At 40.1% G+C, this 16322-nt stretch overlaps 1 protein-coding gene across 6 annotated transcripts in view; it reads right to left on the minus strand.

The window, feature by feature from the left end:
- Positions 1-15454, minus strand: part of LOC133247108 (uncharacterized) — a 114460-nt gene extending 99006 nt beyond the window's left edge. For 2 of the 6 annotated variants that reach the window (XM_061415507.1, XM_061415506.1), the window contains exon 1: positions 15071-15445. In XM_061415507.1, coding sequence (XP_061271491.1) covers positions 15071-15237 — 167 coding nt within the window. In that variant the 5' untranslated portion in view covers positions 15238-15445. Of the gene's footprint in view, positions 1-4377; positions 4906-15070 lie in introns of all 6 variants that reach the window. The other 4 variants (XR_009736253.1, XR_009736254.1, XR_009736252.1 and 1 more) reach the window with 4 other exon arrangements.
- Positions 15455-16322: the final 868 nt, after the last annotated feature.

Raw genomic sequence — 16322 nt, forward strand, 5'->3', positions numbered from 1 at the left:
AACCTAGATAGCATATTGAAAAGCAGAGATATTACTTTGCCAACAAAGGTCTGCCTAGTCAAGGCTATGGTTTTTCCAGTGGTTATGTATGGATGTGAGAGTTGGACTGTGAAGAAAGCTGAACGCCGAAGAATTGATGCTTTTGAACTGTGGTGTTGGAGAAGACTCTTGAGAGTCCCTTGGACTGCAAGGAGATCCAACCAGTCCATACTAAAGGAGATCAGTTCTGAGTGTTCAATGGAGGGACTGATGCTGAAGCTGAAACTCCAATATTTTGGTCACCTCATGCGAAGAGTTGACTCATTGGATAAGACTCTGATGCTGGGAGGGATTGGGGGCAGGAGGAGAAGGGGACAACAGAGGATGAGATGACTGGATGGCATCACCGACTTGATGGACATGAGTTTGAGTGAACTCCGGGAGTTGGTGATGGACAGGCAGGCCTGGCGTGCTGTGATTCATGGGGTCGCAAAGAGTCGGACGTGACTGAGCGACTGAACTGAACTGAACTGAAGTGAACTAAAGTGTGAGTTGAGTGCAACTGTGTGGTAGTTTGAGCATTCTTTGGCACTGCCTTTCTTTGGGATTGGAATGAAAACTGACCTTTTCCAGTCCTGTGGCCACTGCTGAGTTTTCCATATTTGCTGGGATATTGAGTGCCACACTTTCACAGTGACATCTTTCAGGATTTGAAATAGCTCAACTGGAATTCCATCACCTCTACTAGCTTTGTTCCTAGTGGTTCTTCCTAAGGCCCACTTGACTTCACATTCCAGGATGCCTGGCTCTAGGTGAGTGATCACACCATCGTGATTATCTGGGTCGTGAAAATCTTTTTTGTACAGTTCTTGTGTGTATTCTTGCCACCTCTTCTTCATATCCTCTGCTTCTGTTAGGTCCCTACCATATCTGTCCTTTATTGAGCCCATCTTTGCATGCAATGTTCCCTTGGTATCTCTAATTTTCTTGAAGAGAACTCTAGTCTTTCCCATTCTATTGTTTTCCTCTATTACTTTGCATTGATCGCTGAAGAAGGCTTTCTTATCTCTCCTTGCTATTGTTTGGAACTCCATATTCAAATGGGTATATCTTTCCTTTTCTCCTTTGCTTTTCGCTTCCGGTCTTTTCACAGCTATTTGTAAGGACTCCTCAGAGAGCCACTTTGTTTTTTGGCATTTCTTTTTCTTGGGGATGGTCTTGATTCCTGTCTCCTGTGCACTGTCAACTGTACATTGGAGACAATTGTACTGTATCGTGTACTTGGCAATTTAGACAGTTCAAAATGGTGTGGGAAACTCAGGAATGAGCAATCTTGTTTCCATCAAAAGCCACAATACTCGGGGAAAAGACAGACATCAAATTAAGAACTTAAGAAAAATTTAATGTGTGTGTTTGTGTATAAATGCACGTTTTGTAAAGTAAGAGAAATAAACATACTAACATACTAACAAGGATCTTTTCTCCAATTTAATAAATGGACATTCACCCCATTTATTTGAACATGTTCCAATTTCAATCGAAGTACTGAGGAACAATTCTCTATACACAATGAAAGAACACCCAACTTGTTGATTGTGAACAATAATAAGCAAATTTGAAGTAACCCAAATTCTGCAATTTCTCTCCTGGCATCCTTAGCTCAATACCATATATTATTTCATTCGAAGCATTCATTTTGATTTCACCAAACATCAGTACAGGAATGAACCTGAGGCAAGCTTGAAGCCTGGGTCTGCTGAAAGATGCTTTACCTAGGAAATGTCTTTCAACTCATCCAGTCCCACAAAGAACACTCAAGAATGTGGTGGGGTTACCTGCTCCAATTATTTGCTCCCACTAAAAGCTGGCAAGCTGATCCAAAGTTCCTGGATCAGAGACAGGAGGGTGTCATCAGCAGACAAGTCCTTGTAAGGATCTAAGAATCCTTACTTCTATTTGCAAGTGTGTTGTGTTGATTGCTGAATTTCCATATCCTTTGCTATTACAGACACTTTACACTCTGAGACTGTCAGGAGACTCTGTCAGTGGCATCAGTGTCCTGATATGACGACCAAGCCAACTATCCCCGACATGACTTCACATCACCAGAGCTTTCTCTTAACCATCTAGGTGCTCTCCCTAGAATGAGTGAAATTCAAAAAAATGCAGCCTCACTGCCAACAAAACGTCTAGCCTATATGGGCATGTTTGAAGAGAGGACAGAGACAGCTCACCACACCACCATTATGAAAACCCCAGGAGCCCACAATGAGAGATGCAAATTCATATGAAACAAATACATTGTCTTTCTAGTACTTTCTAGGATCACTTAGAAATGAAATTTGGAATAGAGTTAACACTTGTGGATCACCTATTCTGCATCATGCATTGTGCTAGCTACTTAAATCTCTCATTTAATCCTAAAAGCCATTCAAAGTATTTTTGTTATTAGTGCCTTTTCACAAATATTTTCACAAAGATGTTGAAGTGAACTGAATTGACTCAGTCGTGTCCAACTCTTTGCAACCCCATGGACTGTAGCCTACCGGGCTCCTCTGTCCATGGGATTTTCCAGGCAAGAGTACTGAAGTGGGTTGCCATTTCCTTCTCCAGATCACAGAGATGTTAGGTGACTTAATTTCAAAGTCTGAAAGCTACTACGTGAAAGAGGCAAAAGTTAATCCCAAATCAGTATATAAATCTTTATGACTTATTTCTTACAACTCTATTTGCTTTCCAAAGGAGTTATACTGACTTAAAATGATACCAGAACCAAAGATATTTCTCCTTCATTTTTTTGGTGAGAGAACTGGGTAGTTTTAATACCCAACAGGGACTACCATGGAGAAGGAAATGGCAACCCACTCCGGTGTTCTTGCCTGGAGAATCCCAGGGACGGGGGAGCCTGGTGGGCTGCCGTCTATGGGGTCGCACAGAGTCAGACATGATTGAAGTGACTTAGCAGCAGCAGCAGCAGGGACTACCATGCCAGGAACCAAATTCCTATATTAAATCAATACCCATTTTCATATACCCAATCTAACAGTCTATACCAAATCTCTCCTTACCGGTTAGACTTTGTGTAGTCAGTGGAAGAGCAGAAATATTTTATTCAACCTCTACAATATTTTCAAGTATTTGGACTATACAAGTTGCCCTCTATGTTTCAAAATCTATGAATAATCATCTTTCTACAAAATTTCCCAGATTTACATTAGTTTACTTGGAAGTACTAAACCTTTGAATTTTACTATAAAATGAAGATTCCAAAACAAGTAGTATTCAATTTGCTGAAAGCACTGTAACAAAGGATTAAAGACTAAAATTAAAAAAATAAAAAAAAACTTTAAATTCTATGTACTATGTAGCTACATTAATTTTAGAATATGAGAAAATGGTAAAATCTATCACTTTAAGAGAACTTACTCCAAAAGTACTGTGCCAAGTACTTTATAAACGCTTCATTTTATATCTTCCAAAGTGTTAACTCTATTTTACAAACAAAGTGACAATGGTAAGAAAGCTCAAGTAACTTGCCCAAAGTAATACAGATAGAAAGTGGTAGCTGCTGCTGCAGTTTATACAATTCCAAAGCTTTTACCTCTTTTTGTCACAGTTTATTGCCCCCTAATTCTGATCTGGTAAACATATCTTTGTCTACAATTCTAAAACCATTATTGAAACACATACAAAATTATTTAAACCTATTATTAACTATATCCATTAATTTGTCATAGCTTCTAAAGTAAAATAATTAAAAAGTGCCTAAAGAATTATCATTAGAAAAATTCAAGTAAGGCAACAAATTTTCATGAAGTCCTGAGAGGTCAAGAACAGATAATTCACACAACAAAACCTTTATCACTGCTTGGGAGTTACTGTTCTTAAACTGATGTAAAGATAGTAAGACCAGGATACCATCTTAAGTATTTAAGACAATGTAAATACTGTAAACCCACCAGCCTAAAGGCTGAACCAAAGAACCCATTTTCAAAATCACATTACCTTCAATATTTACTAAGTGAATTATGAATATTATTATTATAGTCTGCTCTTTAAAGTCTTATTATCAAATAACAGAAAGGATGTAACCATAACTTGGACAATTTAAACTTCTGAAAGGCTATTACTTCCTCAGTTCCAATGTTTCAAAGTTCTTCATAAAAGAATAGTATCTGAAAACTAAGATGAGTAACATTCCCCAAACATGAGATCTTCAATCATATCAGAGTCTGAACCTAAATACATAAATACTAAAAACTTTTTAATGTACAAGATGCAGTTAAAAATTACATATTAGTTTTTCCTGTTGTTTATCAAACACATTCATTAGACTGATTAAAAGGGCAATACAAGAATAATTTTCTACAACATGACAAATAATAGATGAAGTCTTACCTCCAATGCTAAAACTGCCATCTGTTGGTCGTAATGATTCAGAAGATTGGGCATGAAGGCAGTGTTATAAGGCAAATCCTGGCACATCCTCAAGGTAATAGGCTCAAAGAAAACAAACTGTGCCCACCTATATGGCCCACGAACATAGTCAAGGGCCACAGATAGAAGATGATCCAACTCATAGCCATGCTTTCTCGATTAAATGGGATTCAGATGATCAGGCCTACTCAATATGTATTTTAGATCTTTGTACACCTGCAGGTCTCAGCTTGAAAGTACTTCTTCTATCTTACCGTTAAGTTCTTCAAACAGAATTACTCTTTGCACTGTCAGAGGTTTGTTAGCTTGGTCTCACAAAAGGCATTTGTTTTTGGTTTCACAATATGGGCAAATGACATCATCTTGCCTCTTCTTTTCATTTTATTACATCGGGCACCATTTGGCCAATGTGTCAAGTTGATCAACCACATTCCCAAACAACAGATTCCATCTTAGGAGAAGAGCTATTTCTTCCTTTGACTGAAATACCTGAAAAATAATTTTTTTAAAAAATGGGAGAAATTAGCAATTTCCTCTTAAAATATTACAGGCTTGATATTAAAACTTTGATTAGCTCAGTAAAGTTGCAGGATACAAAATCAGTATACAAAAATCAGTTGCGTTTCTACACACTAACAATCAGCTACTAGAAAGAGAAATTTTAAAATACTGCCTTTGGGACTTTCTGGTAGTCCAGTGATTAAAACTGCACACATCCTCTGCTGGAGCTCCAGTGCACTCCCTGGTGGATAACTAAAATTCCAAATGCCGGGTGTGTGGCTAACAACAACAACACAAACTTTAATGAGAGGTACAATACTGCCTTACAAATAAAATACACGGGTATTTCATAAAAAAATACTATAGTTTTTCTACCTTATCATTCTTGCTATAGATACACCAGAGAATCCATAAATAGCATTTAAAGGTACTATTTCCTCCCTCAGTTGTTTATATAACATAGTTTAATTTCCCATCTATAATGGTAGTTTTTCATTTGTCACAAGATATAATTCATCCATTTTGAGAAACTTGCATGCTGTTGTCCTAAATGTAATTTAAATATCTGCCACACTTAATAACAAGTTATTTAAATTTTATGATATACATTTTAATCATTCCATGATTCAGCAGATGGTATCTGTGAAAGGTGTAAACTATAAAGAAATCAAAAGATAAGGATTCAAGCCTCTTCCCAACTATGTGAATCACTTAACTTCTCTGAGCTCAGAATTTTCCTTTCTAAAAATTCCACCTCCCTACCAAAGATGGTATATGAGTGAATTATAAAATAATGTACTCTATAAAAGGTAAAGCAACATCAAACTTAAGGTAGTTTTATTACTGAATTACAACATACACAAAGATTTACTTCTATCAACCAATACTGAACTGGCAAACAGAAGATTCTAAAAGTAGTATCAGGACATTTTCCCAACAATGCTTCATCCTTTTAGATAGTACAAAATTTTAGTACATAGATACAGAAAACGTTTGACCAACAAATGCTTCATTACACACAGTCAGGCTGCAGAGAGGAGTCAACCCTAGAAAGTTACAGCGTGGGATATGAATGATTTCCAGTTAAGAGTTTCTACCAAGTTTCAGAGTCTGATTTGACACTGCCTTTCCTGGGGGCTTCCCTGGTGGCTCGGACAGTAAAGAATCCGCCTGCAATGCTAGAGACATAGGTTCAATCCTTGGGTTGGGAAGATTCCCTGGAGGAGGAAATGGCAACCCACTCCAGTATTCTTGCCTGGAGAATTGTATGGACAAAGGAGCCTGGCAGGCTACAGTCCATGAGGTCGCAGAGAGTTGGATGCAACCTTCACATTCACTTTTTTTCTAGGGACAAAAATATGCATTTCTCTTGGGGCTGGAAGGGTAGGCAGAGTGGAAGGCAGGATTAGTAGGAAAAAAACATATTCTAAAACTATCATACTTCCATTTGGTTTTGTAACGATGCTAAGTCTGCTTTTGTTTTTCTTTCACGGATGTCAAATATTTCTGTTTGAAGTACACGACCTCGGCTGGGAAAACATGAGAAAGTCAGGTCAGAAATTCTCAGAGACCCAGGTTAACAGGACAACTCAAATAGATATTAGGGCCTGTGACAGCTTAGACCTTGAGAACTTGAACCGGCCTGGCTAAAGCAGAGAAAGAAACTGTCCTTTGCGCACTACCAATGATAGGGACCTCTGCATCCCAAGCTTTAATTACTGAGCAGAAAAAACTATTTGGAGAAAGTAAAGCATGGCTCAATCTTCCCAATTTCTCCCCCAAGCATATGGTCTTGAGTAGAAGAAGGGAAAAGGAAAGTCTACAACCTTAGGAATTAGAAACACCAAAGTTACAAGCAACCTCTGCCCCAAACGCTTCATCTCTCTAATACGGAAATCTCTAAACCAGAAATATTTGTTAAAGCCTCTTGGCCTGCCATATTTTTTCCTCCTTCAAGCTGGGCCCAGAAATGTGACGTCTGGCTATGGAAAAGAGATATTAAACAAAGTCATGTATATTTAAGCTTAATTATCATGCAGCATGGTAACAATTATGCATATCATTAAATGTGTCAAATAAGCCCTGAAAGCTTTATTTGGCTACAGTATCAAACATCCATATAAGTTCCATTTTTGTAGTTTGCTCCTTATGTAGCATGTTCATCTGCTTGCAAGTTAAAAAAAATTAAAGGGAACATTGCTCCCTACTGAATATGTGTATAACAATGAAAATTTCAAAATTTTCATTTAGACTATTTTTCAAGCAGTATGGGTTCCAAATTTATGGTTCAAAGAAAATGACCATACAAAACTTGAGGAAGAAACAAAGTAATATGGAGTTTTTTAAACTAGATGAGAAACCCCCTTATACTTCTGTCTACTCTATTTTATTTTTCTCTCAGTTATTCTTTTTGCTTCATTTACAAACAATGCTTCTCACAGACTTACAAAAGTGCTTTCCTTTATATACTTTAACATTCCAATTTCCATCTATCAAAACATTTTTGTAAAATTATTGTTAGGTTGGGGTAGCATAAAACTTTAATAACATTAAGACTGTAGCTTATGATTATTAAGATAAATAAGAAAAAACAGTAGAATGCCATGAGACAAGACAAATAGGAACAGTAAAAATATTAAGGAATTCACATTTCTTCCAAATCAGAGGTTCCCTAATTTTAATGTGCAGCAGATTCATAGAAACCCCATAGGTCTAAGAAATCCAAACCTCTGTAAAATGAATGATATACATGCATTCTAACAATTATCTCGGTACTGATCTGTAAGTCATATTTTGAGAAATGCTACCCTAAAATAGAATAACTTAAAACAGTACAGGATATTTGCACATAATTATGTGCTTAGTGAAAGTAATATATAAATGAATTTTTTAAAAAGCAGATAAAGAATACTACCTTAATAGAAAAATGGAAAAAGGACATAAATTTACAAAAGAAATACAAATGGCCAACAAACATATGAAAAGATATTCAACTTTACTAATTAAAAGCATACAAACATGATATATAACATTTTTGCCAATCAGATGAGCAAAGTAAGAATAACAGAACACAGTATAGGAGAGGGTGCAGAAAAAAGAATATATTCAACATTCCAACACTTGGAAATACTTTTTTTTTTTTTTTGGCTGTCCCACATGGCTTGCAGAATTTTAGTTCCCCAAACAAGGACTGAACCCAGGCCAGGGCAGTGAAGTATCTAACCACTAGACCACCAGGAAATTCTCCATTTTCAAATACTACTGGAGGAAAAGCAAACTAGTTGGTATTTCAAAAAAATAGCTATGAACATCAAAAGCCCTTAAAATGTATATAATTTGATTCAGCAGACCTATTCTACAATTTATTCTAAGAAAGTAAACACAAGTACACATGATGTATAACTGAAATGTTAGTACAAAAACCCAGAGACAATCTGAAAGTCTGCCAATAAGGAATTGGTTAAACTAAGGTACAACCAACACATAATACACTCACTAAAAATGATGAGCAGGATCTGTATATACTGACTTGAAAAGACAGTAACAATACAATAAGTGAAAAATAAAATTTTAAATGGTTTACAAAACAGCATATAGTCTCCCACTTTTGTCAAAAATATACATACATGGAACAGAATAAAACTACCTGAATTGTCTAAAAATACAATATTATAGGAACTTCCCTGGCAATCCAGTGATTAGGACTCCACACTTTTTTGTCAGGGAGCTTGAGTTTGATCGCTGGTCAGGGAATTAAGGTCCCACAAGCTGCACAGTGTGGCCAAAAAACAAAAACAAAACAAAAGAGTAGTAAAGTATTATAAATGCTGAAATGTTATTTTAAAATCTGTCGCATGTTATTTGTGTGTGGGAAAATTAAGTGTGCTGAATCTATAAACGTGTGCTGACAATATTACTATTTGAATCAATGATTTCCTGGCTGTTGATCAAATAACAAGCCAAGGGACACAAAAATACCCTACTACAGGTAACAAGAAAAGCAAAAAAAAAAATTATGATAAACTTAGAATGGGTCAAAAATTGATTTTCAATACTGAAAAAAATCAGATCACCTCTCAGCTGAACCAAATATTATGCACAGTTAAAAAAAAAAAAAACTTTTGATATATATTCTAAATTGCTTTTCAATGACATAATGAAATAAATGCTTCTAATCAGGATCACTTGAGTACGGATAGCAACATTCCTTTTTCCTACGAGAACCATCCTTGAAGAAGCTGCAAGTTTCAGACAGCAGGACACAGAAGATTGAGGAAACCAGGAAATACTGACAAAATACAGCAACCGATCACATGAAGGTTAAAAGATTTTTTTCTTTTTGACACTGTATCTTTTACTATAGGAATCTGCAGAATCTCAGCTGAATAAAGGGAATTGCTGGAGTAACTGAAGGGAACAGTCTCAGGTGCCAAGGACCAGTAAAAATTAAGGGATTTGGCAACAGTTTTTCATGCCCTAACCCTAAGAAAAGAGACATTCACTTCTTTACAGAGCAATATAAGATATGTGGAAAACTAATTTCCGATTAAGTGACCTGATGACTATTTCATAAGAAAACAAAAAGGACTGGATACATTTAACCCTACACTTTAATTTTTATCAATATGTAACATCAGGAATCTGATATTCCCCAATTTACCAGTTCTCTTTTGATGATAAAAAGTTCAGTTCAGTCACTCTGTCATGTCCGACTCTTTGCAACCCCATAAATCGCAGCACGCCAGGCCTCCCTGTCCATCACCAACTCCCAGAGTTTACCCAAACTCATATCCATTGAGTCGGTGATGCCATCCAACCATCTTATCCTCCGTCGTCCCCTCCTCCTCCTACCCCCAATCCCTCCCAGAATCAGGGTCTTTTCCAGTTAGTCAATTCTTCGCATGAGGTAGCCAAAGTATTGGAGTTACAGCTTCAGCATCAGTCCTTCCAATGAACACCCAAGACTGATCTCCTTTAGGATGGACTGGTTGGATCTCCTTGCAGTCCAAGGGACTCTCAAGAGTCTTCTCCAACACTACAGTTCAAAAGCATCAACTCTTCGGCGCTCAGCTTTCTTCACAGTCTAACTCTCACATCCAAACATGACCACTGGAAAAACCCATAGCCTTGAATAAACGGACCTTCATTGGCAAAGTAATGTCTCTGCTTTTGAATATGCTATCTAGATTGGTCATAACTTTCCTTCCAAGGAGTAAGCGTCTTTTAATTTCATGGCTGCAGTCACCATCTGCAGTGATTTTGGAGCCCAGAAAATTAAAGTCTGACACTGTTTCCACTGTTTCCCCATCTATTTCCCATGAAGTGATGGGACCAGATGCCATGATCTTAGTTTTCTGCATGTTGAGCTTTAAGCCAACTTTTTCACTCTCCACTTTCACTTTCATCAAGAGGCTTTTGAGTTCCTCTTCACTTTCAGCCATAAGGGTGGTGTCATCTGCATATCTGAGGTTATTGATAATTGTCCCTGCAATCTTGATTTCAGCTTGTGCTTCCTCCAGCCCAGCATTTCTCATGATGTACTCTGCATGTAAGTTAAATAAGCAGGGTGACAATATACAGCCATGACGTACTCCTTTTCCTATTTGGAACCAGTCTGTTGTTCCATGTCCAGTTCTGTTTAATTTTTATCAATGTGTAACATCAGGAATCTGATATTCCCCAATTTACCAGTTCTCTTTTGATGTTAAAAAGTAAAAGCCCCTAAAATAAGTTGAGTATTTGTCCTGAAGAACAGCACTAAAGGGGGTGCAATCTTGGAGGACTGTCTTCAGAGGCTGGCTAAAAAGCCAGACCCAAAGAACTCAGGTGGGAAAAGCAAGAGATGGCAACTGTGAAGAGGGAAGAAAGCAGGCAGAGTCCCAGAAGAGACAATGACAAAAGTGGGCCCTGGGGGCTTGTCAGCAAAGCCCTGCAACAAAAGATGTTAGCAACTCTATTCCAATTCACACTTTCTGTACAGAAAGTGATTCCTTTCATCTTTCTCAGCTTAGATTTACTTATCTGGACACACTATACATGTACGTAACATTTTGCATTTCCAATTCAGAAATTAAAGGTTGCCTCAAACACACTGGCTACAATGGGAACAGGAGGATATTCTTTTGTCTTCTTTCAGAGTTTTCGAAGACTGCATTATAAGAATTAGCAATCACTACCTCTGAAGCTTCTTCTCTCAAGGAAATTATCATCTTGTTAGACAGCAAAGTACACACTGAGAGCATATCACTGCTCAAAGTGCTAGATTCCTTTTCCTAAAACTCATGTGGGTTTTGGCCTTTTGTTTTCAATATCTTATTTAAAAAATAAATTCATTCTCAGGATACTGTTTTCTGGTTGCTAAAGTGTATATAGCTCCATATTTAATTCATCGGAGAAGGCAATGGCAACCCACTCCAGTACTCTTGCCTGGAAAATCCCATGGGTGGAGGAGCCTGGTAGGCTGTAGTCCATGGGGTCGCACAGAGTCGGACACGACTGAAGTGACTTAGCAGCAGCAGCAGCAGCCTAGTTGTTTTTTCTTAAACTTTATTCACAGCGCATTCCTTGGATCCCCCAAAACTGTTGCTAGTTCTCAGCATAACAGATTGTAACTCAAAGATAGATTCATCATTTCTGATGCAACAGTCAGTTAAAACTAATTTCTAGTCAAAGAGGAGTTGGTACTCTTCAAACATTCATTCCTAACCTTCTGGAAATGCCACTACTAAAAACCTTCACTTCTTTCGTCAAGATACTGTGACCCTTCTTCTCCCAAATCTATACTGAACAATTCCTCTCATACATATTTCAAAGTCTTGCTTTTCATTTGCACTACTGCTTTTTTTGGGCAGCTGCAGCTTTAAACGTCTCTAATTCTAGAGATTTAGGGGTTTATAATAGCCAGGACATGGAAGCAACCTACATGTCCATCAGCAGGTAAATGGATAAGAAAGCTTTGGTACATATACACAATGGAGTATTACTCAGCCATTAAAAAGAATACATTTGAATCAGTTCTAATGAGGTGGATGAAACTGGAGCCTATTATACAGAGTGAAGTAAGCCAGAACGAAAAACACCAATATAGTATACTAACGCATATACATGGAATTTAGAAAGATGGTAACAATAACCCTGTATACGAGACAGCAAAAGAGACATAGAACAGTCTTTTGGACTCTGTGGGAGAGGGAGAGGGTGGGACGATTTGGGAGAATGGCATTGAAACATGTATAATATCAAATATGAAACGAGTCACCAGTCCAGGTTCGATGCACGATACTGGATGCTTGGGGCTGATGCACTGGGACGACCCAGAGGGATGGAAAACCAATACAATACTGTAAAGTTAAAAAATAAAAAAAAACTTGAGGCTAACACTGCTCTTCACTGTGGAAGAACGTAAAGATGCAGTAAGAACTGTTTCCTATCACATGTCTCCTGAAGAAAATAAAGTCAACAGCACTCTAACATCAACAAACCAACATGCTCAGAATAAATTTTCAGTATGAAATCTCGTAGTTTTACTAACACATACGAAATTTAAGTTGGGGAGAGAGATTTTTTGCCTGTCAAGTGGGCAACAGAGGACTTACAGTGATTTTAAAACCCCCCTCTTTGCCCAATGATGACGTGCTCACAACACTGTGCTATACAAAAAAAGAACATGCACTTTACTATTTACCTTCCCCTCAAGCCTCCCTACTTCAAATATCTCAATCATGGCTGGGGATCTCTCTAGAAAAATCCACCTAAATGTTCAAGCACAAAATAAAGCTCAGAGGAATACAGTACCTAAGATGAAAAAAGGGATGAAAGAACCTATAGTCCTTTCTTCCTCTATTAATAGGGCACTGGTAGATTTAGGAGAGATGTAGAGCCAGGGAATATTAGTGGATGAGAAAAAAAAAAAAACGGAGGAGGAGTTAAGAGAAGGTAAGACGACAGGTTTTACTAATTGTTGAGGTCCTTTAATGGACCAGAACGTGGTGGTCTGGAGTCGACAATAAGAAAGTAAAGGAGAGAAAGAGGCTGACAGTCCTTGGTTTACACAGAAAGCCAATAAAGCCCCTGGCATGGGGCTCACTATGTTCACGGAGGCCTCAGGAGCCCTCTCAATGGGGTGAAGGTGCACAGTGCCTTCTCGAGAGGGTCTTAAAAGCCCGGGCAGGAAGGTGAACTCAAAGGGCTTCTGTGATCCAAAGAGAGAGAGAGAGAAAGACACGGGGACCAGAGCTCTGATGGAGCAAAGGTGTTTTAATTAACATGGTGCTGGCATACATATTGTCTTACAAGGTAGTTATTCTCAGCAAAGATAAAGATTAAAATTCCAGACTTACAAAACATAGGTGATCCATATTAAAGAGAGAGAGAGTTGTAAACAATCACTTTTACCATATGGTTCACAAGAAGGAAGAGGGTACTTATAGCCGTATAGAGAAACTAATGAAGGAAATGCCTGGATTCCTCAGCCCCCAGGAGAGGCTTGCCTCTCCTCAAATTCCTGACAGATCCAAAACAGTACACAGGAAGCCTCCAGTTAAATGCTTCCTGACAACTAATTACCTTATTTTCCTGAAAGTTTCAAAGCATTTGGGGGGAGGTGGGTAGAGGAGGAACCTGTTATTTCACTAAATAAAAGGCAACACTGTAAGAAGAATTGTATCTCAATTATCTTTTATTCTCAGCTCTATCCTTGCAAGCTTGCCCACTTAAGCTTTTACATCACTTTCCTATCTTATTACCTCTATGTTGTGGTTTGGTACTTCAAACAAACACTTTTTTTTTTTTTTTCCTTCTTCTTATGGAGGAAAAAGAAGATACTGATTTGCTTAAAAATACGGATGGGGGGGAAAAAAAAGGGAGGGATGGAAAGCATTATCTTGAGGAGTAAATGGTTCTTAAAAACAGAACTTGGAGAAGGCAATGGCACCCCACTCCAGTATTCTTGCCTGGAAAATCCCATGGATGGAGGAGCCTGGTAGGCTGTAGTCCAACTACGGATTTATCTATCCCTTTTCAGCACACCACTAAAAGCTAAAAGGCGGCTCAAGAGGGAGGTAACATCCCCCTTGTCAAGTCTTTGTTTCCTTGCTCCTGCGGTATTGGCTTTACCAAGTAACCCAATTCCCGTACATAAACATTACAGGTCTCTCCAAACTACTTCTATAAAATAAGATCTTGTTTGACCAACCGTATAGAGCAGTCATTTATTTCTATAGCTGCTGGTCTGCTCTGCTGCTCTGTCTGCCTACACTCGGAAGGGAACCAAAATTTAAAATTTCATTTATTCTGGGCCAAAAGCCAGACCTTTTGTCCTTCCTAGATATTTTCCAACTTCGAGTTGACTCCTCTGCCTAAATTAGTGGCATTTGCTTTTGTTCTTTTAAGAAAGAAAGAAAAAAACACCCCTTTTTCTCTTATTGAGTAAGGCATCTAATTCTGAAAAAGGCCTCTAGGAAGATGTTAAAAATGTCTTGAAATGTTTAACAGCACCTTATTTCAGAGGGTATGGATGAACCTCCCCACGTTACCCCAGGGCAAACACACGGAGCATCCAAGGGGGCAGAGGGGGAAGCCTCGAGGAGGAATATGCAGACTTTGCAAAGCTGATGGGAGGGAGGAGAGGGGACAATTTTCAGGAGTAGAAACGGGAAGCAGTCCAGAAGCCCCGACGCCCCCCGCGCCTCCGCACCCAGCCCTCGGTGCATTGTCCTCCCTGCCAGCGGTCGCGTGCTCCACCCACAGCCCCCAGCGGCCCGGGAGCGCCACACGCCCCCGCGGCGCCGACCGAGCCCCAGGGCTGCGCCTAGCGCAGCGCGCAGGCGCGGGCTCGAGACCGAGAGGGTTAATCCAGTCCGCGCGCATCGGTCCGCCTCAGCGCCCAGCCCCAAACTCGGGCTCCCCCGCCGGCCCGCAGCCCACCCCGAGAAAGCCCCGAGACACCCCTCCACAGCGCGGCGCCCAAGGCTTTTGTTTTGGCGGCGACGAGAATAACGATCCCTGAGGAGGAGGTGCCGCGGCTGCTGGTGGCTCTTTGGCACAGGGTTAGACCGAGGAGCGGGCAGCCGCGGCGGCATCTCCTCAGTCCCCACTCCCGAGCCCTTTTCCCGCTGAGCCTGACGGGAAGGGGCCTGCACGACCCGGGGCTCACCTCACACCGCGGGGCCGGGCTCCCAGGGGGCTGAGGCGCCGGCCGGGGGCGGCCTCAGATCCATGAGGTAAAGGGAGCCAGCGAGGACCGCCGCCGTGCGCCTCGGAGGTACAGCGATCTTTGGCGATCGCCGGGGCGCGCGGCCCGGCGCGGGGGGCGAGGAGCATGCGCACGCACGTACGGCGCAGGCGCGCTGCGCACGCTCGACCGAGTGCTCCAATTTTGAGCCCAGCTTTTGGATACCCGTCTGCAGGTTTCGTTGTTCTTTACCTCGCCCCGAGGCTGATGCCTGGCCCTGTCCTGCTCCGGCGGAATCGTTCCAAGCTCTGGAAGCTTTTCTTAAATGCCGTCAGTCCCCTTTGCAAAGCTCTCCCTCCCTTCCCTGCTGAGACAGTGCAGCGACTCTCATCACTCAAGCCTGGAACGCTATTATTGCGAGACCACCAAAACCTGTCTCGAGAACCAGCGTGCCCCATGGGGACCCGGGGATTGGAATTGGTTAAGAGGCGGGTGCTGAGAGTGGTACTGGGTGCAGATAGAGGTAGTCAGCTTTCATATTGCAGAGCTCCAGGGTGAAGCAGCAGAGCAGATACCCTCTTTACCAACACCCACTTTAGTGAGCAGGTGGGGCTTGAGGTTATTGGTGGCATTCCCCATCTTCTGTTCTTTGGGAAATGTTTCTTCTCTCTTTTTCTTCATAAGTAATTTTTTTTTTCTACATAAGCTATTTCAGAACTTAAAGATTCCTTAGAAATCATCTAAACCTAGCCTCTCATTATTCAGACGTGGAAAAGAACTGTCCAGAAAGGTTAAAAAGACTTAGCCAAAGCCAGGCAGCGTTTTAACAGCTGGGTCTGGATTCACTCATTCCAAGCCAAAGCTGTTACCTTTGCCTCCATCATTTTACCTACCTTCCTTTCTCTTCCTTTTCCTCCCTTTTCAGCCTAGACTTCACAGGCATCATTTTGTTCTATGGTAGCATACAGGACTTAAAGAAATACTTTGATCTTGTAGCATAGTATGACTGTACTTAACGTTATTCAACTGTACACTTGGTTAAGATGGTGTATTTTAATATAATCTTCTTTCTGAATCTTTGCCACCCCATGTTAGGAGACTGACCAAAAACAGCTATATAATCTGTGGTTTGTCCAAACCCTTGGGACACATCTCTGTGGCATCTTTAATTATAGGCAGCTATTTTATACAAAGAAAAGTGGAAGTGTTAGTCCCTCAGTCGTGTCCGACTCTT

Source organism: Bos javanicus, chromosome 5 (assembly GCF_032452875.1).
Source record: "Bos javanicus breed banteng chromosome 5, ARS-OSU_banteng_1.0, whole genome shotgun sequence".
In the NCBI taxonomy this organism is placed as follows: Eukaryota; Metazoa; Chordata; class Mammalia; order Artiodactyla; family Bovidae; genus Bos; species Bos javanicus.